This window comes from Pieris brassicae, chromosome 3 (assembly GCF_905147105.1).
Source record: "Pieris brassicae chromosome 3, ilPieBrab1.1, whole genome shotgun sequence".
Classification (NCBI taxonomy): Eukaryota; Metazoa; Arthropoda; class Insecta; order Lepidoptera; family Pieridae; genus Pieris; species Pieris brassicae.
In genome coordinates, this window is record NC_059667.1 from 5349218 (window position 1) to 5374426 (window position 25209).

The 25209-nt window shown below is 31.6% G+C and overlaps 1 protein-coding gene across 1 annotated transcript in view; it reads left to right on the forward strand.

Annotated features, from left to right (window-relative positions):
• Positions 1-25209, forward strand: part of LOC123706976 (GTPase-activating Rap/Ran-GAP domain-like protein 3) — a 55313-nt gene that overhangs the window by 20203 nt on the left and 9901 nt on the right. The window contains exons 2-11 of the mRNA XM_045656678.1: positions 6792-6861; positions 14269-14364; positions 14805-14886; positions 17361-17464; positions 17890-18021; positions 18259-18385; positions 18890-18988; positions 19760-19863; positions 23523-23628; positions 24335-24477. Of these exons, the coding sequence (XP_045512634.1) occupies positions 6792-6861; positions 14269-14364; positions 14805-14886; positions 17361-17464; positions 17890-18021; positions 18259-18385; positions 18890-18988; positions 19760-19863; positions 23523-23628; positions 24335-24477 (1063 nt within the window). The remainder of the gene's footprint in view (positions 1-6791; positions 6862-14268; positions 14365-14804; positions 14887-17360; positions 17465-17889; positions 18022-18258; positions 18386-18889; positions 18989-19759; positions 19864-23522; positions 23629-24334; positions 24478-25209) is intronic.

The following is a 25209-nucleotide window of genomic DNA, read 5'->3' on the forward strand; positions in this document are numbered from 1 at the left end:
TAATGACAACAATAAAAATTTTCGAATGTAGAATAATGATTTTGTTCAACACTTACTATACAAATACGAATTAATAATGATATATTAAAAGATGACAAAAGCAAGGATCCCTAAAGCCCTAAGTCTGAAGCAAAATTTTGAAGCAGCTTCAAAGCCCTCTAGATAGAATACACATAATATGAAGGGTACAAATGTTACGTAACATTATTAGAGTGGAAAAATCAGCGGGGGAAAATGATTTTACATTTTCGAATTTCAACGCCAGTCGTGCCGTTGAACAAAAGCGTTCGCGACGTTCATGCTTTTATGAATTTAATTAAATTACCTTTCCCAACTCCTTAAAATATTGATTACAAATTATGTAATATAATTTTCCATGTCCACCATCTCACCATGTTGCCTAAATAATTTTTTTTTTCACCTAATCGCTAAAAACAAGCATTTTGCACAACATTTCGGCGTTATGAATATTTTTATTACGATTTTTTTACAAAACAACAGGCAAATAGCAATTGACATACCAGTCTGCAGTAACTGTGGCGAAATGACCTTTCCGACCAAAGAATGGGGCAATCATCTTAGTTGGCTGATCCTCGAAAGGAAACACCCACTTCCTAGCAATATATCCAGCATTCATCACCCGTGACAATGTCAAATACAGCATTTGAGTACCCGCCGTTGAAGTTATCTAACATTTGTCGATACCAGTCCAGGCGAAGGTGTTTCTGGTCGTCGGTTAAAGTATGGGGAATCCATCTGGAGCGAGGAGAGAATACAAAGCTTCCTGACGCATAAATGTTCGTGTAGTATTTTTTGAACATGACTCATACCAATGCCTAGGCTTGCCCGTATATACTAATAGGTCACTATCTTATCTTCCTCTATAAAGCATCGCATAGCACAAAAACAAATGAAAGCAATATACTACATTAGGATACCAAAGAGTTCTAAAATTGCAATTCTAAAAACTTTTATTACCAACGTTTCTAACTGGCCAGTTCTAAACATTTCAGTGTTATCCACGTAATCATTAATGTGTATCTTTAAGAAGTAAAGACTTACGTAAAACAATACTTTAAAAAATAACGAAAAACGGGCACTTTACAAATTTTTCTCTACTTTAATCAATATTACAAGAAAAAGGTTTTATTTATTTGACGATGCATTGGCATGATTCTTTACGTATTCTTAAATTGCGTTACTAATGTCGCTGAAACTATTTTTTACTGATTACAAAAATTTTAAAACTAAGATATTTTCTGCAAATTAAATAATTAAATCTTTATTTTTACAATAAATACCATTTTTTCATATGACAGATAAAGCGATATGAGTCGGTATAATTATAGCACTACTTGAACATGATTGTCGGAAACTTACGTGTCTCGGGTTTTGGCTGCCAATATCAGGAAAACCGCCCGGCGCTAAATGACTCCGTGAGCACCCTTTTGCTCGACTTCAGTTGGCTCGAAACTGTTCTTCATCCTCTAAAGGACTGGAATAAAATATATTTTTTATAAAGCTCTCTTACTCTGACTCTTTGTGTTGCGAGGACCAACAGTGGCAAGTGCTGCGACGACCACGGGAATGAAATGTGGAAGTATGTTTCGAAGATTCCGAAGGCAAGTCTGACTTAGTAGACTTTCCTCTATTTTATTATATAAAGCGCCAAGTATTACATTATAAGTACCGAACATTTGGGCTGCTATCGATTTATGTGAACTAGTGCAACGATTTAAAAGCGTATGTGACCTTTATTACAAATTTTATGGAACAGGAAATCTTTACAATGACGAAAAAAATAGATTTTAATATCAATAGACAGTACACATAAGGACCGGTTAATTTCGTATCATCTATATCGGTACATATAATTGTGACAAAACTTAATATATATTTTTTTAATAAACCAAATAGATCGGATCTCATACTACATATGACAACCAAATGACATTTTTTATTCCTAAAAAAAAAACATGAAACATTTTCCAGCTAGAAACAGTTTCATATTCGACAAACAGACAAATTCCACACTTTTAAGCAAAAAAATAAAGATCACATTAGATTGTTTCCAACTAATTTTATTTCGAGTTAAAAGTTTAGTTGATACTTTTGACAGAATTGATGAAATTCGATTTTGTGAAACAAACGATGACATTTGGATTTCTGTTCCTAGTCGATCCCAGTAGGACAAAGTTTCGTCCCTCGAGTTTCGTCGTCCTAAATACACGTGTCGAGTTGTATAATTCAGCACAAATTGTTTATAACCACAGCCTAATTCGGGGAACAAATAAACATGATACACTTGAGGGCACTGATTTTAATGCATCTGTCTCATTATCAGATAATATGTAACTAATAGTTCTGTAACGTTCCACGAACATTCAGTTATCAGTTTAGTTTCAGTGACGCAAATTTTTTACCGGTCATTTATATTTCTTATTGTTATATCAAAGACGCATTCTGAAAAGAAAGAACCGTCAGTTTTAAATTTGAGAGCTCTTATGTCTATATGATGTTTAAATAGCTTTAGTTTTACATTTGGTTTAAATTTCTTAATTAACAATTGTGTCGCTAGTCATTTTATTGAAAAGGATGACGCATTCTAGTTAACTTATCTTGATTAAGGAAGCTATAATTATAAATCTGTCAAAAGCTGAACTAGTATCAGAACTCATAATCTATCGATTACAAAGAATACTTGTATAAAGAAATACTTAAATGAATGCCGATCGCAAGCGAAAGCCTTCGTCGTGTCGTAACAATTGGAAACAGGTGCACCCTGACTTTTATTTCTATGGATCTAGTAAATAATAGCTCTTAACCTTAACTTATTTAAGTACAAAGGCAAAGTTAATTAATAGTGTTTATGTATTCCATTATTAGGTAGATTTTATTGCCGGTTCATTGGACAACAACCACGTAATAGTAATGCTAAGGAAATTTTTGTTAGATACATTTTTTGTTTATTGGAACGAATCTCCGCTTGCAACTTATATCTACGTATAGGTACTATAGATAATTCTAATGAAGTTATGCTATTTTCAAGAAAATTAAATTATTAGTACATATTTATAAAATTTTGACACCGACAACTAACTAATTAAAAAACTAAGTAAACGCTGCTTATTAAAAATTATTTCTCAATTTTCAAATACGGTGAATCTCTTTTGTAATTAAAGAGCCCGACGTTGACTTTTTCATCGAATTACTATCACTACATATAACTCAAAGATATTTTTCTACATGATATTTAACAAGAAACTATGTTAAAGAATGGAACCAACTGTTTACGCTCCATTAACTACATTTCTGAGTCATATCCATTAAAAGAAACATGCTCTGATTAAGTGCTCTCAGCACTTATTGAGACAAACACTATTTACCAATTACAATCAATTTTGTTGTATTAATTCTAAATTATTTACGAGAATGATGATGTCAACATTTGAAGCCGACTACTGCTTGCTAGAGACGTTTCACATTATAATGTTTTTTTCTAAAACCTTTTACTTCTAGTAAGCAATACAATATATAAAATACAATAAAAAAATTAAAAATCAATTTCTGTAAGATTCATGTTTATTTAAGAAAGAAATAGATAAAATAACTTGATAAAAAAGCATGTATAGTTAAAAGAGGAAGTGCACTAGCCCCGAATAGTGGACTACTAGGATTCCCTGTGTTGTGGGCAGCTAGTAATTATAGGTACTTACAATTTTAAAAATAAACTACTGCTGCACAAGAATAATTCTTTCCTATATATGTCTAAAAGTATCTATATATAAAAGAACATTTACATTATTTATAACTCAAGAATGGTAAAACCGATTTGGCTGAAAATTTGTGGTAAGGTACCTTAGAACCAGAAGACGGACTCTTTCACACTATTTTCGTGGAACGTATTACAAAACGCAACAAACACAAAAACTAAAAATTTATCAATAAAAACACCATTCGTTAATTTGTTAAAAATGGTATAACAAAACGCAACTGCCACGGAATAACAAAACACATCTGACAGCTAAACGTAATTATATCTATGGTTAAGTATGACTGAAAATTTGACAATAAGAAGACCGATAATGCAATAAATTAGTGGACCCGGGAGAATAGTTTCGATTATTTAGAAATATATGTTTTGTGTTTGTTTATTTTTAAGTTTAAAATTTGGTATTTAAAATGTTTGTAGAGGACAACGTCTATCAGGTCCGGTAGTATGACATATTTCTAGCACAGAATTATCAAAGAAATAGATTCAACAATCTAAACGCCATACCGTGTACATACTAGCATCATTATTAAAATCGAACATGTGATTAAACTTAACACAAAAAAGTAAAAGTAATAAATTCAGCGGTTTCAAGGTTTGAAGGGGCATATTGAATTCAAGTAACGCCGAGAGTTCGAGTCACGGTCGAGTGGCAGCTAAGCGATATCTGAAAACTGCTTACGGGGAAAATAGATATTATTAATTTCACTTTTGAAATTACGCGGACAAGAATATTCGCTAAATTCATAATTTCTGTATCATCCATCTTATAAGAGTAGGTAGTAGGTATTCATGATCATTTAAACAAATTTCAGCATTGATGATGGATGTTCGTAATATAGGCGTTGAAGATTTTTTAAATAAACTGGCTTAGTACATTTAATGCGATAGAATACAATAATGGGGAACAGGCCAGAACATTTCCACATTTGTATTACCGTCACCTTACTTTATTAAAGAGTTCTGGGTCCTTGTAACAAAAGTAGTTATCGTTAGTATATCGATGAGAATCGTATATGGGTAAACCAAATAAACTTTTGGCTACTTTGTAATATATACCTATAGTACGATGGGAGAATATTTTATCCACATATGGCCTTGACTACACCGTACATTTGTTAACTCCTGAAAATGTGAGTTTGACCTTTACGAGCCCTTTCTCACCTCAGTGAACTCTTCTTGTAGGCCAAGAATCTTTACAGTCGAGTACCTTATTATAGATATAGATAACATTTAATTAAGTTAAATTTAGACTAATTATCTGTTCCGATTTCTTTTTATCAGTCAAAATTTAGCTGTTTTTAGACACATATAATAGTGTCGAGTAGTAAGTTCCTATTTTAGATATAAATGGCGATTTTTAATTAAGTGGAGTATAAAAGTAACATTTAAAAAGTTATTTTAATTAAAGTGTTAAAGTCTATTTTAGTTCAAAGTTAACAAAGGACTACGAAATGTAGTACTAAAATACGATATGAGAGGAGAAAGGTTTTGTCAGATTATAAACGGGACATTAGATCTCAACTCTCAGTTCTTTTACAGATAATATGTACGCCATTATTACTCCGCTGTGCCATAAAGCACTCGCTAAGTTGAGTTATGAATATTATGGATTCGCATTTGTATCTATTCAAGGCGCTTTATTAAAATGTATTGAAAATAGGGATGTTAAGACTTAATAATAACGTTATCGTCAAACCCTATGGTGACTATCTAATGATAGACAACTTATTATATTAAATCATATTTAATTTACGATTCAACTTAGCTACGAAAAAAATAATAAAATTTCGCTTTCTTTTTCCACTTCCAATTGTATCCTAAACTAATTGTAATCTTTACGCAAAATTCTTCTAATATATTGTTAAGGACCTTCAAATTTTTTTTAATAAACTGTTAATAGCTTTCTACCAAGTCTTTACTGGTTAAATCCTTATCGTATAGAATCCGTGTTAATTGGTTGTAAAGCGCCCTCCAATTATGCTTGGCCCAAGTAGATCATTATCAAAGAAGATCTTCAAGTATCTATAAAAATAAAATTTAGGTTTATTTAATATCTTCCGTCTTCCTGGTTTTGTTGTTTAGTAGGAACGTTTAGTAAATAACGCGTAATGCATATAAAGTGGAGGGCCTGGTTCTATTTTCTGAAGACGTTTATGTAGCTGAACTGATTTTTTTCTCAAAAACTATACTATAGATCCAATTTCAAGACTTATTATCTTTGAAATATATTTTTTCTTATTGTAACAAACACCATCCTATAGGTACATAGGTATTGTATTAACAAATATAAAAGTAAACAAACATAAAATAAAGATTTTTATGTACACAGAAAATTCTTCTATATGGATCTGATTTTTAATTAACATACAACTTTAATTAAACCATTGACAGCTAAATTACTTCAGGAAATTGCAGCTGATTAATTCAAGTTAATATTTGCTAAGACAAAGCATAAGTTAAATGACGTAGTGTCCAATGACACGAGTATGTCGGATAATTAGATCAGAACTTTAAATAGTGAACTCAATTTGCATTTCTTAAATTATTTATTAATTAACACGTTACACTATATAATTGTACTATATAGTAGTACAATTATACGGTGTACATACAGTATAAGTGTATGCACAATAAAAGCTAAATGCTTATTGATATAAAATATAATGGGTGTGATTGTGGACTAAGCAAAAATGTAAAAGCCTACAGGTGGAGAATCTGAAAATCCTATAATGTATTGTAGCTTATGGCAAGCAATAGTAATATAAGTCTGTTGCAGGGACCTCAATTTGAAATTAAAAATACTTATACAGTTTATCTGACTGACTATGTAGCTCTTAATAAAAATGTCTTGTTACACGTATCTGTGATGAATGATAATCCAAGCTAGTAATGTTTTTGTATAAGCTTTATACCTTTTCTGATCTATGTATGTAGTTAGTGAAACTAATGAATGTAGGTGACATATTCACCTAAAGGGTTCTACTAATTAACTAATTCAAGTCCGTTTTGTCAACAGCTCATCAGCGAGCGAGCTAATCTCCCGACGTGGTGTTTTCTCACGGCGGCAATATGGCTCTGTGGAACAGGTAACATTTTCATACTACTTCGCACCTGTCAGTAACTATGTAATAAAATTATTACATACATATATATAAATCTAAAATAATTAACTAAACCTACTCTTTTTTATATGAAGATGAAAATGTGTAAGCGCATCTCTGGCATGTAAATGAGAATCTAGCCTCTTTTAGATTATAGCCACTAAAACCTAACATTACTCAGACTCTTAGATTATTTGCATTCTATCGAGACGTTTTCTGGCGTAAAAACAAACTCTGTATGTCAGTGCGTTATATACAAATAAATTCCATTATAAATATGTACTATACAATACAATATACACGGTAAATAGAATTCATTATATATACGTTTCAATAAATAAATTCCAATACAAATCTTTCAATTTTAGAGCAATATTGGATACCTTACTTCTTCAGAGCTATTCAAGGCACTTCAAAAATGGTGATATTATATAGCGTTTCACCTTGATATTTCAATAAAAGTAACCGCTTTCATTTTTCTTTCTAATTAATCTACACGTTTATTATATAGAGTACTGATTTTTGTTTGTAATGGCTGTATTCTACAACGACTTGAAACCGATTGAAAAAAAAAACAACATAAAGCTAAATGATCAGCGGGTAATATACGACACATAAAGTAATGTAACAGTCAAGGCAAGATTTTAAAAACTATATACGATTATTGATTAGTGACTACAGAACCTTAAAATATATAATAGGGAGTTTCCTCGTTTAACATTCACAATTGAGCGTCGCACCAGTCCCTTTGCCTGTAAACAAGCTACCGATATAAAGTTTTTTACGCGTTAATTATAATTCTTAACTTGCACAATTACACATTTATTTTCCATTAAAAACTGTCCTCCGACGAAATTTTAAAAATTATAATACAAAACAGTATTAGGATTAGACAGGCGAAGATATATACGTAATATGTAGCTTGTCACGTTAACGTGGATTCGACTATTCTGTTTTGTGACACGTGACTGACGTATAAAATTAGTATGTATTTCAAATCATGGATATTTGATCAAATATTGATTATTTAAATTTTAATTAAAAATTTAATTTCAGAGCAGTGTTGGCATAATGGCTTCAGCGTACGACTCTCATCCCTGAGGTCGTAGGTTCGATCCCCGGCTGTGCACCAATTGACTATTTTCTATGTGCGCTTTTAACATTAGCTCGAACGGTGAAGGAAAACATCGTGACGAAACAGTGCCTTAGACCCAAAAAGTCGACAGTGTGTGTCAGGCACAGAAGGCTGACTTGCCTATTCGATTAACAAATGATCATGAAACAGATACAGAAATCTGAGGCCCACACCTATAAAGGTTGTAGCGCCATTGTTTTTTTTTAAATTTAATACAGATAATACAACTAATATTTACAACATTTCCTTTTAAGAGCTTCCCTTGGTATATTTGGTTGTACGCGCTATTTTGGACGGTCTTAGAAACTGTAAGTTTGCATAAAAAAAATATTTTTGTGTTAGATTGTCAATTTATTGAGAATGAAGGCTGGAGCAATTTTATAACATCACGAATTAAATTCCGAATGAAACTCACATCGCACAGCTAGTAATAAAAAAACAGGATGCCGATTGACATATCTAAATTCGCTCTTTTTCTTTAAATTTATGTGAAAAAGTATAAACAACTAAATTGTTTTTACTTTGCCAAGGCAAGCATTCTAATAATGATTACAAGTTATACAGTTACATCAAAAAGCAGTAAATGTACCTATAGATTCTATAAAAATAAGTGCATATTTAGCCATTCATAAATTGCTTAATCTTTACCCAACCCTTTCTTCATGCGAAACCCAATTCTTTAGAGGGCTTAGGAAGCTCACCTGGAAACTCAATACGAAATCTTACGAGGGGCTGTAGGAGTTTTCGCTAATCGCTTATTCTTTAGTCTTAATCCTATACAACTTAGCTCGTAATAATAATTATTGGGGCACTTGACCTCGGGTCTAAAGACGGTTCTTGTGTGAAAGCAAGCAGCACTTTGATTGGCAAAGAGCTATTGTGCAGCTTGAAAGGTCACGGGGTCATAGCGCAGTCACATTCACGAGGTCACTTATGTAAGACTATAAATAAAATATGGAAACAAAAAATATTTAATTTTTAATAATCTTATCTCAAAACAACATAAGTATCTTAGAAATGGCATAGGACTATGTTGATAGTAACGACTAGCTTAACACCAGAGTTCAGACGACTTAGGACTCTAGGAGACTTAACAAATCCGCTTACCTGTCTCGTGTACTTAAGAAACTATATACTCGTAAATACACGCCTGGCGGCTTTCGTCTACTTAGAATTTGTAGAAAATCCATGTTTGACGTCGTCGCGTGTAGTAATATTTATTTGTGGACAAATCAAAAGTATTCAAGATTCATATGAAACTAGCTATACGAATGAGTATTGAGTAATATCTGTGTTTTAAAACTCTCGAAGACAAGAAAATCAAACTTGTTTATAGTTACCAGCTATGAAATCCCTAAATTTTTATTAAAGTTCAATCTTCATTCGAAAATATCAGTCGTAATTGGTATAAGACGTACATGTAGAGAATAGAGCAATCACAGCTGTAAAAACAAATCAATTACGCCTAAATATATTTGAGGATTAGTTGTTTAAAATAAAGCCCGCTTTTGTTTGTCACCTTCGATAATCTCCTTAATGGTTATGTTTTCTACATATAACAGTGTAGTTAATACAAATGAATTGAGTTATTTAAAATATCATTTATTAAGTCATTAGGGTAGGAACTATCTGTCAATATATAGCACACCAAGGTGTGTGGTGCAAGCAATAAAAGACCGTGCATGTCATTACTAGGCATGTACGCAGTAGGGAGAATGCCACATCACCAACATTACTCTGATTCCGACTCAGTGGCATGCATCTTATATTATAATTTTTTTTTTGTTTCCTGCTGATTCTAATATCAATATTTTTATTGAGTCCCTCCAGTGGGATAGATAGATTTTTCGTCTCATAAGTTTATCGTTGTTTCTTTAAGGAGTGACTTACAAACTACTCATTCGTTTGTATGCCTGACACACATCGTTGATTATTTGTGCCTAATTCATGGTGGTTACAAGATGTGTTCTCTCAGCGTACCTGTTTTAATTATGTATTCATATAGAGGAATCCGTTAGTATGTAGTTAAGTAGGGGTCAAATGAATGGCCTTAGGGTAGATATTCGCACGCATAATCTATGCTCAAATAGTCTGCTTTAACTATACGTTCTCACTATTTAGGTGAAAAACTACTTTCACCGAAGAAGCCCAAAAACATTATCATATCATTTACGTTTTCGGACAGAAACTATCTTGAAACTGAACCACAGTTTGTTTGCTTTATCTTATTTAAAATAAATATCAATTATTAAAACGAAAACTTAAAAAAAATATAGTACACATTAAAAAGATGGTTGTATTAGATTGTTTTTTTAGACAGTCATCGACTTTACCACCAAATGAAAAAAATAAGAAAAAGTCTAAAGAATGCTTTTCTTCGATCATAATTTTATGAAATAAAAATAATACGTACTTGATATTTAAACATAATATTTGGTCTAACATTATTAAATCTCTAGCGTATGCATAATGATTGTACCAAATAGAAGATATTATGTATGTATTAAGAAAAACATAGGCTGTGTTTGACATTAATAATAAAAAATATAGTATAGTAAAGTAGTAGTATATAGTAGTTGAGGTTTATAGACGATGTTTTCATTATTTGTTTTACTTTGCGGTTTCCATAATATCATAAGTGATACTGTACTGTATTTCTACCGTTAAATCTCTTGATACAGGCCGTAGTCGTTATGTGGTATCCTCACGGATCGTTTGTAATATTGTGTTGACAATCAATCATGCCTTTCATAGGTCGCCGGTCACATAATTCGCGTGCTAATTTAATAAAATGAGGTTATTAACTAATTATTATAATTTATACTGAATCACAGAGATAAAATATTCTGAAACATATAGTTATATGTGCGGAGATAAATACATCTTTGGCTACTATTTGATATTATTTTATTGAATCACAGAAATATTTTGTTACGTTAAGGATATTCTATTCATTAACAGAACATTAATAACATAACTCCCACGCAGCCATTAAACACCTCTCACTTCTTTAATTAAGTCAAAATAAACTTTCCCTTACCGTAATCGTTAATAATGATCGCAATGAACAATTTTATGAGGCACGTTTCAAGAGATCGTTTGGCTAGGTGACACCCGGGTTATGGCTGTCATAAAGTCCTTTAACCGATAACAACTGCCACAGATAGAGTATCTGTTGATAATGTAAATAGAAACATAGGTTCTTATTTCAAATATGCTGAACTTATATTACTTCATAGTCTTATTGGTCTATTGGCTAACATAGATTAGAACTGCAGATAAGATTTTGGAATAAAATCCTGCATATAAATGCAATTTCAAAAATTCTTTCGAAAAAAGGCAAGAATATCTTCTGAAAAGAATCAATATTTTGTATTTTATCTATTTGAAAGCCTTCGTCATTACTTGTCAGTTTATTAACCAACTTTCTTATAAAGATATATCAATAAAATAGATACATATTCATGTGCTTGAACTTCCCTCCATGAGCAGGACCCTTGTATGGTGTTGAAGATAGCATAATATACTTGAGTTTAATGAAAAACCACTGAAACCACATTCTAGTCCCTAGTGGAAAATGTTTTTCAATTTGTGAAGGTAAATTGAGCTTCGGGACGGAAATGAGATCTCTGGTGAAATTCAACTTTATCGGGCATAAGTTCAAATATCCATAAATTTGTATCAAAATTAATACCTCAGAACTATGTATTACTTTAATTACTATGTATGTGGGTAAAACTGAAAATGATTAGAACGGGCCAGTTAGAAACATTGCTAATAAAAACTTTTTTGAATTTCTACCTAATGTATTCATATATTGCATTCATTTGTTTTTGTGAATTGGCAGCAAATCTAAAACTCTTATTACACGTGAAAATGAACCTAACGCGATAATTTTTTCGGCCAATTATTTAATATGACTTTTGTTGTGGGCTTACTCAACAACAGAGCTATGGTAGGCTGCGATTAGAATTTCTTAATGAAGCCCCATCTCGTGCCACTATTTTCGATTGGTTTATCGAGTTTAAGCGTGGACGTACCATCTCAATTTCGCCAATCAATCATCTGATGATCCGCGTGAGGGACGTCCTTTAACAGCGACAATTGAACATAACATCAGTGCTGTGCGACGCATGATAGAGGAAGATAAGAGAGTGACCTATCAATACATACGGCAAGCCTAGGCATTGGAATGAGTCAAGTTCAAAAAATATTACATGAACGTTTAGGCGTCAGGAAGCATTGTAACAGATGGATTCCCTATACATTAACCGACGACCAGAAACATCTTTGCATGGACTGGTGAATATTTGAATATCGTGTATCATAGTATTGTATTGAGATAATGGGCCATCTGCAATAGAGTCCTGACCTGGCGCCTTTCATTTACACCCAAGAATTAAAGATACAATTCAAGGTATTCGCTTTATGAGCCCTGAAGATGCGGTGAAAGCGTACGAAAATGCCATAGAAGACACCCCTAAGGAAGCATGGGCCCACTGCTTTTCTCAGTGGTTCCATCGAATGCGACGATGGGTAGAGAAGAACGGACATTACTTCGAAAAACAATAAAAGTATTGGCAACTTTCTACATTAAGCCGTTTTTCATTGTCTTATCATTTTCACTGTTACCTAGGTATTATTTACCTTACAGTAATAGAGTGTGCATTTAAATAGTGTACTATCTCCTTTTATGACAGTTTCTATAAAATTAGGTTTTTAAATATATTTTTTCCAGTTTTTGGTCTGCACGGTTTGTGTGTCACCCAAAATTGAATTTTGAAACACAATATTCCGTATTCAATTTTAAATTAACATCCTTTAACCGTATAGCTTTCTTTTTTCAATAGAAAACTTTGCCAGATTTTATATATGGCGAACCAAAGACAAATGGGCTATTTGATAAGATACAAAAAAAATATTTCAGTTTATTCATAAGTGACTATTAAAGCTATTTATAATATGATTTTTTAAATTATGTTATTTTTATTTTTTACTGACAAATAGGCTTGTCTTTGGTAGAACTTATTCGAGCATATTCATACATCGCCACGGATATGCATGCGCGGTTACATGCTGAGTTTTGACGCCGTGTTATGTTTTATTGTAACTAAATTCATAGCATTAATAATATATTTTCTTACTTATGAATGTCTGCTATTAAAAATGAATGTGAAAAATAGTAACTATGCTATTTATTTGTAATGTTACGATTGTTAATCTATATTTACTTCTTACATATTATATTAGCGTCACGGCTTTATGGAACTTAGTCCAACCTCATTTTTTAGAATTTTGCATGATACATACTATAACAATTTAACAAACAAAACAATACACAAAACAAGCAACCAATACTAAAAAACATTTCGAGATTTAAGTAGAAAATTTAAAGGGATTTTACTCGTATGGATATCATACCATGTTCAGGAGATTTTGTATCCATTCCAACTCACATATTAAAAAACTCAACTCTTTTTAATAATAATAGTCAGCTGTGTATTTTTTTCAACTTAACCATAAAGTACTGCCTATTGTTAACTATACACAATTTCTGCATTTACATTCGGCTTCAGTAATTTTAAATTTAAATGTGTACATGCTACAAACGCCATTACAAGAGGGCACTACTTTTTTGTAACCTGCTATTTAAATATAGGTTAATATGTATCGTATATTTTTGGGTAATATATACAAGTACCTGTATATATACACCTAACCATATGTGTCAAATAGGATAACGAGTTTAGTACATTTATAATAAAGGAGGTAGATTTATATAATCGCATACCTAATTGAAAGTAATTTGCAACTACAATTATTTTAGTCTGCATTTCGGTTTAACACAAGGAAAGAATTTTAGCAAATTACATCCAGCACGAACTAGGTTAATGATGTAAATAATTACTATTCAAAAATATAGTTATTAATTACAGTAATACGCGTAAAATTTTCAATGCAATTACCACGCAGATACGTAATGAGAGGTACAATTTTTAGTACTATCCAGTTAATGACCACTAATAATTGTCAGAAATTTTTGGGTATGGGTTCCAATCTAAAACTAGTGTGGATATGTGTTTGGGCACATTCTAAAAGCCATATAGTATAGACATCCTCTTTAAGCTTTCTTCTACTTCTACAGATTTTTTTAACTTTGTTCTTTATTAAAGCCGTTTTTTTTTATGACTGGTGCAGTACTGGTTATTAAAACAAAAAATATCTGACTTTAAAACTCATGCACGTATTTATTACAGTTATCCGCAACAGCTGGAGAGATCAGTGGGGCGGTGGACACGATCATCCGCCGATATCGACTTGAAAACGGGAATTCACTTGGCGAGAAGGATGAGGTAAATTACGATATATATGATTTATACTGGCGATCAGATGTCTGTATCATCATGTTTTTATAATAGGGGACTAGGCGATGAGGCGATGACACATGCCGTCGACTTTTTAGCTCTAAGGCATGCCGCTCTCCTAACGTTTGTCCTTTACAGAATAGTTAGTTAGCTAAAGGAAATTCTAGCTAAGATTAAAAAATATTTAAATGAAAATTTATCAAGACACAATAGCTGTTGATTGCAGCTTCACTCGCGCTTGTTCGCTTTAAACTCTGATCGTGACAGGTTTTTACACAACCCTATTTCCCTTATATTGCTCTTAAACGATGGAAATTTCAACAGTCCTGCCAAGGGTTTCGAAAGTTTTGAACCCCATTAGTCTAATTATTTATACAAAACTTACTTTAAATCAAAGATTTCAATTAATACATGATTACATTTTTCAGTTATTTGGACCACCAAGTGCTCCGGTACTCGAGAACCCTGAATTTCAAACGCGGTGGTACTTCAAATATTTTCTCGGAAAAAGTAAGTTCTTTTTACTAAGAATGACGTAATTTCATGCTTACATTTAAAAGATAACATAAAATGTGCTTAGCACAGGCTTTCAAACAAAATATTAAAAATATAATTTAAATTTAATTAAATATTCATGAGTCTTTCTGAATTTTTAGCGGATCATTATGTTTAAGAGTACACCTTTTAACTTCATTGTTATTCCATCCTGAAGGAGTTCACGGGATAGAAATATACCTGTGAACCTGAGATTAACAAAACCTGACCCCAGAAATTCAAGCAATTTAATAAAGGCATATTTTAATATACTTAGTCTAGCTATAAATACGGAAACAAAGTAAAAATAACTTCTATTACAAATAACATTTATTACTTTTACAATGTATTAGTTGAAATACATAAATATAAAACGATTTAAAATATAAAATGATTATTCGAAGTGGTCTCCATTGCTGCAATACAGTCCGTTAAACGTTGAGGCCAGATATCAAAAGAAGCACGCACTGTTTTTTCACTGCCTCGTACAGATCGTGTTAGGGACTCCAAATTATCATGGCGTTCAGAGCAAGCCGTACTCTCTAAAACTGGCCATAAATTATAATCCAGCGGATTAAGATTAGCACTAGACGACGGACAGGATTTCTTCAATTTTTCCCCTTACGGCTTTGATCACGTTTTTCGTACGGACGGCCAGATCTTTTTCTGTCACAAACAGAGGAGGTCTCGTTGTACCAATTACTAGTCTACTAGAGTAATAGCCCGGTACACAATTTTTTTACTAATACCAACCTTATGGAAAGTACAAATTTCATTTGGCTCCATACCTACTTTGTGTAATGCAATCACAATTCAGTTCTCCTCATCACTCAATTGTAATATCGAAAAATATTGTACCTGTAATTTATTGCCGCAAAAATGAGAAAACCCAATGAACAATGATATAAATTGACAGATTCTAAATTCAAATTAATATTTTGTTAATTTTCAACTGTAATAAATAGCATTTATGGCCAGACTAAGTACATCACGGAAAGGGTTTATATATATTTTAAAATTACCCTCTTGCACACAACCACATACTAATAATACTCCACGTCACCTCAAATAGTATAATTTTTAACGTGACGTGGTAACGTAATAGCACGCCTCGTTGTTCCTTATACCAAAAGTACTGAAGATTTATTTTATCAATAAAAAAATATTAAAAAAGTCACGGAATTGCGACCATCAACAGTGTGAGTGTCCATCGCGTTATCGTTATCATGTGGTCCTCCAGAATTTACTGTCAAAAAATCTACTGAAGTTTACATATAGAATAGACGTCAAAGACAATAAAAAGTTCTTTATTCAAAGTAAAATACTACGCATTTCTATCGTGACACTTTTAATGCCTTATGAATTGCAGATTTAAAAAATTCGCTATACGAGCGCGAGTCGTCAAGGTCTGTGATAATGCCACTCAGCTACAAAGTAGCTGTAACATACAAAAGAAAAGTCAAGAGTTATTATTATTATTATATAGTTAGTTTGAACGGAATTGTGGTTTTATTACGTTGTTATTGTTTCAGAATATATTATAATACCGGCTAGTTGTTCATTTACACGTAGTTATCATTTAGACTTAGATACTGATAAAATGTGACTGATTTTAATGTTTATTTCGAATGTATAAACCATGCCATTGACAATTTTAAATAAGGTTTTTATAATTTAACTGACAATTTTTTAAAAAAAAATCATATTATAGTAGTGTAGATGTGTACACCTAGAGAGATATATTTATTCCTGAAAAGCATGGCAATTAGGACATAATAATCAGTTACTAACTTCACTTCGTTACAAGAACTCTTTGACACAAAATTGGTGTTTTATTATTAATTTAGTATTATTTTTATATTCCATTTAATTGGCTGGTTGGGTGGTGCTATGAAAATTGTGTAAGCTATCATATATACCAGATTCAGTGCAACTTAAAGTTTATACTTATTAAAATACGTATGCATAAAGATTGTATTTAAGAAAAGTAAAAAAATCCGACTGGTTATGTTAATAAACAATTCATCTGACAGAATAATAAGTAAGACTGATTAGATATATTTTTAAAAACAGGTGGAATACAATTAGAGACCATGATCATTAGTCTTCTTAGGCCTTCCATGCGCCGCCGCCGTGGCATTCTAATTTAATGACTCATTACCATAAAAACGGTATTTTTTGGACGTAATTGTCTTGCGCGATTTAATTTGTCAGTTAAATTTTAATGCTTTTACAACGGTGTGACACACAAAAATTTGGTGTAAATTAGTTAAGAAGGTTCTTTAAAAGATTTAAAAGAAATCAATCTTTGTGAATAATATACCCAACAAAATATTAATGAGCTCATTAAAACTTGAATATTCTGAACATCAAAGTCGTATTTTACGACCTAATCACGTTCAGTTTGACAAAGTTATCAGCCAGAAGCTAGTAAAGATTAATTGTTCCAGTGCATCAAAACTACATTGGAGTAGATGGCGCACGTGAACCATATCTTCTGAGCGTTGTACAGGAAGGGGCTGGACTTTTACGAGCAATTCTCTTTAATAAAATGGTCAGTACACTTTTTATTCCTCATTTTTGTAACATAGTTCTTACATAACACTTTGTAATAAATTGTCTTGGTTTTTTTTCAAATAAAAATCGGTTTATTCGTAAAAATTGTTAAATTTGGGAATCCTTCTAAGTAAAAGAGTCACAGGGATGATTTTTCAAATATTTTTCTTCAACTTTTTACAACATACATATGTATCAGTATATCTTCATACTACGAGTCTATACGTAGCACCCTCTACGGGCCTAAAAAGGGACTATGAAATCACAAAACTTCATTAAGTAAATAAATAAGTATTACATGTTACATTCGGTTTCGTTTTTGTATTACTAGCTGATTATAGCATTAATAAATTATATATGACCATCTCCAGAAAGTATGGAAGGTAAAATTACATCTAGATTTTAACTAAGACTTTTGTACAGGGCGCACACAAAATTTATTTACCGGCGAGTGCTTGGAGTGGTGGAGGAGGCCAAACCCCAACAAGGCCGACCCTTAAACAGATCCTATCGCAGTTCACAGCCATTGAGAAAATCGATAAAATGCCCAGAGAGGTGATTGACTACTTTCACTTTTGCTATCATTAATCTTAAAACATTGTCATTGCATTTTGTGTCTACTTTTATAAATGTATGCTATGTACGATGCTACGTAACAGTATCTACGGGTTTACTAAGTCGGGTCATATAATAACAAAACTTAAGTGGTAATGTAAAACTATAAGTTTATTGTATAAACGACACGTTATATAATATACGTTAAGTCAAGCACGTTGTTGTATGTTTGTTAAGATCACGTGCCCGGAACTACAAAAGGACATATTGTTACTTGAAGAACAGGAGGGGTCTGTGAATTTCAAGATTGGTGTCGTTATAATGAACCCCGGCCAGAGGACTGACGACGAAATGCTGTCTAATGGTAATTGTTTTCTTTTACCTTTGTAGACGGAAACAGGAAAAATGATTTATGTAAGTAAAACATACGACAAGAAACGTGTTGCTTGAGGTTTTAATAAATAAATGACTTTGATGTTAATAATTGAATAATAACTTATAAAATTTCTAGTCAATGTTCATCTAATTTACAAACCATTTTTTTTCCTAAATTAAAAAACAAATATTAAGAGTAAACTTTGTGCAGAATGTTATTTTAGTTTTATTTACAGTATAATTTTTTAAATTAAATTAAGCAAAACTTTGTCTAAAATAAATCAAAAATACTTGTCTTATTTATTTTTATTAAAATTACTATAAAATCAGAAATGTAATTTGTATACAAACCATTCCTTTGAAACTTATTGACAGTTGACACGTATTGACGTGGGTTTTACTAAGAATAATTGTATTCAGTAACTAAATTGTGATCGCAAATGCTTAAGGCATTTCTAATCCTATTGTAAATTACATAAAAGCTCTATTTCAGAAAAAGGTAACGCGAAATGGGACAAATTTATTTCACTTTTGGGCGACAAGATTCGATTAAGAGGCTGGAACCGATTTCGCGGAGGCTTGGATGTCAAAGGTAGGCAATATTTTATGGACACACTAAATAATGTTAGGCTCAACTAATTGGGTAAGAATGTAACTTATTCTAAAAAGTTTTTACGGTTTATACATTTAAATCTTTTAGATGATTTAATTCGCCTTAATTTGTCGATGTTTGGTGTAAAAGAATCATTCTTCAATGTATCTTTATAGATGGTATTGTTATTAGTTTTCAAGATATTAAAATTATGGTGTTATAGTTTTATAACAATATTAGTTCCGTGATGGTACCCAGTATTAGTAAAAGCTTAATATGTGTGTGATATGTGTTCATAATTTAAAAATGTTAAATAGCTGTATAAGTAATATCGCTATGTTAAAATTTAACTATGTTATTTTTATGTATGTTAATAAATTTTATTTGTGTTCGATGTTGCTAAAAGCACATATTGCACGAATTTTTCGTTGATCTCAAAGATTATTTACTTTCTGTACGTTCGGTAAATTGATATTACTTGGAAATATTTATCTGAGGGAAAGCATTTTCCAAATATTATATAAATAAAGCTGTTTTCCTTGAAAGCAATTTAATAATCTATGATAGAGATAAAACTTACTTATTTTATTGTTTTGATCTCTTGTAAAGTAGTGATTTGCAAATAATATAATAAATATACGGCACAATGTACCATCATCCATAGTCTAAAGTAAAATATTAAATTAAAAATACAAGTAAATTCGTCATATAACATTACATATATCTAACCCATTATTAGTTGAAATATCTTTGTAATTTTAAATCCCACAGGTGACATGACAGGCAGCCATTCCATTTACACGATGCACCAAGGGCATGAAATTATGTTTCATGTATCAACAATGTTGCCGTTTTCTAAGGACAATAAACAACAGGTCAGTCTAATATATGCATCACGTACAGTATGCACAGGCATGTTGCATGTAGAAGAATAGATTTACAATACAAACACCTGTGCTCTGCCAATCGCACAAAAGCTTCGTTGTTTCAAAATGTAGTTATATTTTATTTTAACTACAAATCTATTAAAAAGTATATCTAACGAGCGGGCGTCGGTTTCGCACGGGCAACCGCGACCCGCAAAACTTGAAAAATTATATACCTAAATCTCTGAATACTTCTAGATATTAGTGGAAACCGCATTCAAATCCATGTAGTAGTGACTAAACCTTTGAAGAAAATTTTGGGACATAGTCTTTGTTCTTGACATTATCTCCTCCAAACAGGTGTGTGTGTAACTAAGTAAAACGTCAATTTGATCAAAATAAATTTGTAATAGACCGCTAGAAAGTTTAAGAAATAAACAAAATAAAGTATTTTTTTTTAAATCTCCTCAATTATTCGTTAATAAACCTCAATCAACCAAAATCTGTTATCGTTTTTTGATAAATATCGCCTTCTTTCCTGTTTACATTCTACTCCAATAACACGTTTATTACGGTTCTCGAATAAAGAAACCTTTTAAGATAATTCCTGTTTATGGAAATGAGACGGCTTATTACTATCAAAGTTATTATTAACAGATTCAGAATTATTTTAAGGGAAGCGGAAAGTCAACAAAAACAGGGTCGACAAACCGTTGTTTGCGCTTTTCACCTATTTTCGATACAAAACTTTTAAAAGCTTTGTTTCCAGTTATCAATTTAATTTTAAAGTTGTATGGTCGTATAGTTGGTGGGTTTCTGTACCTATTTTAGAAAAGATTAACTGACCGTTTTAAATCTGTGCTAACTAAATTAACCTGTGTGTGAATTACATAAATTAGTTTTCCACAAGGTTTGTGTAAAAATTATACATTTTTAAAAGCCTTTCGTTCTAGTAGCGTCTAGTACCTACTAGCTTTTTCTACGTTTAAATATGTGCCAATGACATGCATGAACTATAAAAAAGTGTTTGTTTATTTACACAACTTTTTAAATTAATTTTTGATCTATTACAGTTTAATAATATAATTAATAATAAATAAACTAGACACAGAATTCCATTCATGTCAATTTGACAGATGGTATCGTAACGGATCATTGGTCATCAGGTGAAATGGAAATTCCGCAATTAGACTAATTAATTCACGGTTCTATCAAGCATTTCAACAATTTTTGGATGATTGATTTGCGTGAATCAATTACTAAGTAATGTAGTAATATTAAGGGAACATTACTTTAGCTTATGTTTAATAAATTAAAATCGACCGTTTCATAAAAATAATAACATAATCTACTTTATGTTAAAGTATTTACTTAAAATGTGTTCATTGAACCCAATTCAATTGAATCTGACATTATAAATACGGAGCAGGGTCAGTGTTATTGTTAAGTATGTGATTATCACTTCTAAGGTCGAACATTCAAGCCTAACTTGAACTAAGGACAGGGTCCAAATTTATCCACGAGGTGAAGAAAACCATCGCGAAGAAATCATCATGTTTCGACAAAAATATTTACAGTTTTAAAATTTAACTAGCGATAATTACATGTAGTTAACTAAGATAGAACTACTCACGTAGATAACAAACATGTTTCTAAATAATAATGCAACGTAATGCATAATATTTAGTTTATTTGTTTGTTTTAACAGTATACACTTTTGAATATTTATATTTAGATCGAAATTTGTATATTATTTAGTTTAGAAAGTTTTGTTTAGTTTTACAATATACGATATTACGTGGGCGTAATTTTGTGAATTATATTTGTACATATAGTAATGGAATACATAAACTTTGCTAGGGATATCGGGTTTTAAATCTGAAACGGAATTAATTTGAACCAGACAAGCAACAACGGGGTGCTTACAAATCGCTTTTCATTTGTCTTTTCTTTTATTTCATACGTCTAGATAACATATCACGATAGACAATCTTGAACACAACCGCGAATGCTCAACTTCACAGAGAAATAGTTGATTCCCGTGACTCGATTTGAGTTTCATTCATTTATTTCCTTACGTTACATAACGTAACGAAATGAAATCTAAACTTTGATACGGTGAACTATATAAGGTACTGTCAGTAATGTAAATGTAATAATTTTACTTTCGCAGCCTAATAACATTCATGTGAGAAAAAGGTGTAACAGCTAGCATATTTAGCTAATGGCTACACAAATTCACGTACATAAGCAAATGTCTTTTTCTTAAAAAAATCTTATTAATTCTTATGTAATGATTAGCGGACAATATTTTCCAAGACAATGTATACAACATACATTGTTTTGTTATAACAAGGATACGAATATAGTCGGTCGGTCACACTCGTTTATTTATAGAAGTGTAATAACAAAAGAAAGAAATTAATCAAACAAACCGAACCATGAAATATATTCAATGTCTATGCTGCACTCACTTGTGTGTTTACTAATGCTATAAAGTAATAAAATTGTTTAAAACAATTAAATGTATGTTAAAAATGATCTAAATACTAAAAGAAGACGTTCCATGGCTTGGCTTGTGATTATCAAATGTGTTTTATTTTATAATATTAGGTCCTTACATATGAAATTGGCGTATTTCGTACTGGCCACTTTAATCACGATGTTCTCCTCTTTGGTAAGGAATTCCAAATTCAAATTTGTACAGCTATTTACTCATGTATTTGTGCTTCGATGACCGTCATTAATTTGTTTTTTTCTTCTGCTTTTTTTAGCGTTTGGTGGACTAGTGCCGGTATTGTTCATTGTAGTTTTCTCAAATCTGGCCAGACTATTACGGCTGATGTCTATTGTCAGCAATTGCAAACCATGATGGAAAAGCTAGCGGCTAAACAACCTAGGTTGGTCAATCGCTCCACGCCAAAGCTACTTCACGACAAGGCTAGACCACACACTGCACAACAGACGGCTACCAAATTAGACGAGCTTCAATTGGAATGTCTAAGACATCCTCCGTAGTCCCCGGACCTTGCTCCAACAGATTACCATTTTTTTCGAAATTTGGACAACTTCTTGCAAGGGAAAAATTTTAACTCTGATGGGGCATTCCAAATCGCCTTCACAGATTTTATTGAGTCCCGTCCGACTGGTTTTTTTAGTAAAGGGATCAATGAACTACCTATGAGATGGAAAAAGTGCATAGAAAACAATGGTTCATACTTTAATTAATTAAATATATTATATTTAAAAATATTCGACTTTTTGTTCCTCCCATACAAAACGTCAATTTCATATGTAAGGACCTAATATATGTGCCCGTTTCCGAACGAACTAAATCGCCTAGACAATGGGTTTACACGGTACAATTCAGTCCAATATTAATACCTGGCATAAAATTTAATAGAATTTATAAACTACGAATTAACGTGTCATATAAACCTGCCCCCTTACTAATCTTTTATATAACAAGAAAGCTTGTTTTTAAAGTATGATTGCTTCTGTTTCTATTTAGAATTGGTTTTGTTTTTTTATTGGCTAACAAAATATTTTTAGTTACTTTCAAAATTTATTTTGTACAGCGGAAAAGAGTATAGAAATAAAACCTCCATTGACCGTTGAATGTTTGAACTTTAAACAATGTTTGTAAATGTAATTGGTATTGTTCATAGTTGGAGAGGAAGCGGCATATTGGGAATGATATTGTCAACATAGTGTTCACTGACGATGCCGCACACAACACTTTCAACCCCCAATGTGTGAAGAGCCACTTTACACGTATCCTTTTTTAAAGAGTGAAGATAGTTTTGTCTTTGTTCGTTTTATTTTACACAATTTTGAATAGTAAATTAAAATTATCTAATTATAGATAGATAGATAGATTTTCAGCTGTTTGTTTTCTGTAGAACTACCATAGTACCAGCGGCCTTGTTCGTTAAGATACCAACAATAAGTATCAGTTACAAAATGTGTTACTAACATTAATTTATTAGCAAATGATATGATATGATATGGCAGTAATGAAGGCAAAATATAAAATAGCTCTTATTGTGTCAATTCTACGAGTATTTGAAATAGTAAAACGTTACGTTATGGTAAATAATTATAATAGTTAGTTATTCCTAATATACATTAAGAATATTAATATATAGCTGTTAATTTAAAATATAAATATCAATAACAGTTTCACAAAAACCTGTTTTAGTTTGGGTTTTAAATCACAGACAAAATCGACACTATTTTCTCAATAGCAAATTTACCTTGTTATTCCCAAACGTATATTAACGTTAGTAAACAGCCATTGAATTTCATTCAGTATTTGGAATCTTGGTAATAAATATACAGGGAAACATTATTATATATTATATAAGACAGAGAATGTAACAAAATTTATAGCTTATTTGATATAAGCTATAAATTTTGTTACATTATTAACTTAATTACATTACACAAAATGAGGTTCATTTCCTTACAAGACAATCAGATATATTTGCCGTAGTATCTGAGGTGGAGGGTGAAGGGTACAGGCTTAGCGTGTACACAGATGACACGGTGCCCCCGTTTGGCCCCTCACTCCCTTGCCCACCGATATTCAGCGACCCCCAGCTCTTTAGGGAATTCCTTTTGGTAATCTTGGCATATTTATTTCCGTTTCGATACATATTGTTATAGAATGAAAACTTATACAAGTAATAGAGGTAGTGTAAAGTATTCTACTCTGTTTTAAAGATCTCATATTAATTATATATTTTATAGTTTCTAATTTTAATATTGTCGATTTTGATTGTTATATAATTTTATAGTGCCTTTGGAGTTAACTCGAAAATCCTGAATACGATTTTCATAATTAACGGGTTGGATTCACAGAAAGCTACACTACAAATAAACATCAATGAAACTGGGCGCTGAAATGTGTTTATTTACTCAGCTGGATTACATAATGTTGTATATATTTTAGCTCTGAGCTACGACTTCGCTTCTGGAGAAACTACAGTCAAAACCTTTTACGACGACATCGTTTAGAACAACATACCGGTTATATAGACCAAAATCAAAGGTTTTGGCTGAACTCTAATGTATTAGTTACATAATAACAGCGACATCGGCTGTTACGACTATCTGTTTTACGACCAAATATGAGTAGTCCCTTCAATGTCGTTATAACAGATTGTGACTGTATAATATATGTAGTTGTTTCTCGTTGTAAAATACAGAAGCCTTATTGTCTATGTATAAAACTAAGAAAACAGTCCCAAAAATGTAATAAAAATCTTATTAAATTAATTATGTGTGAATTATTTAAGTGTCCTCATTATACTGGTTTAATAGTGTGCAATAAAATCTATAATATGTATGCTC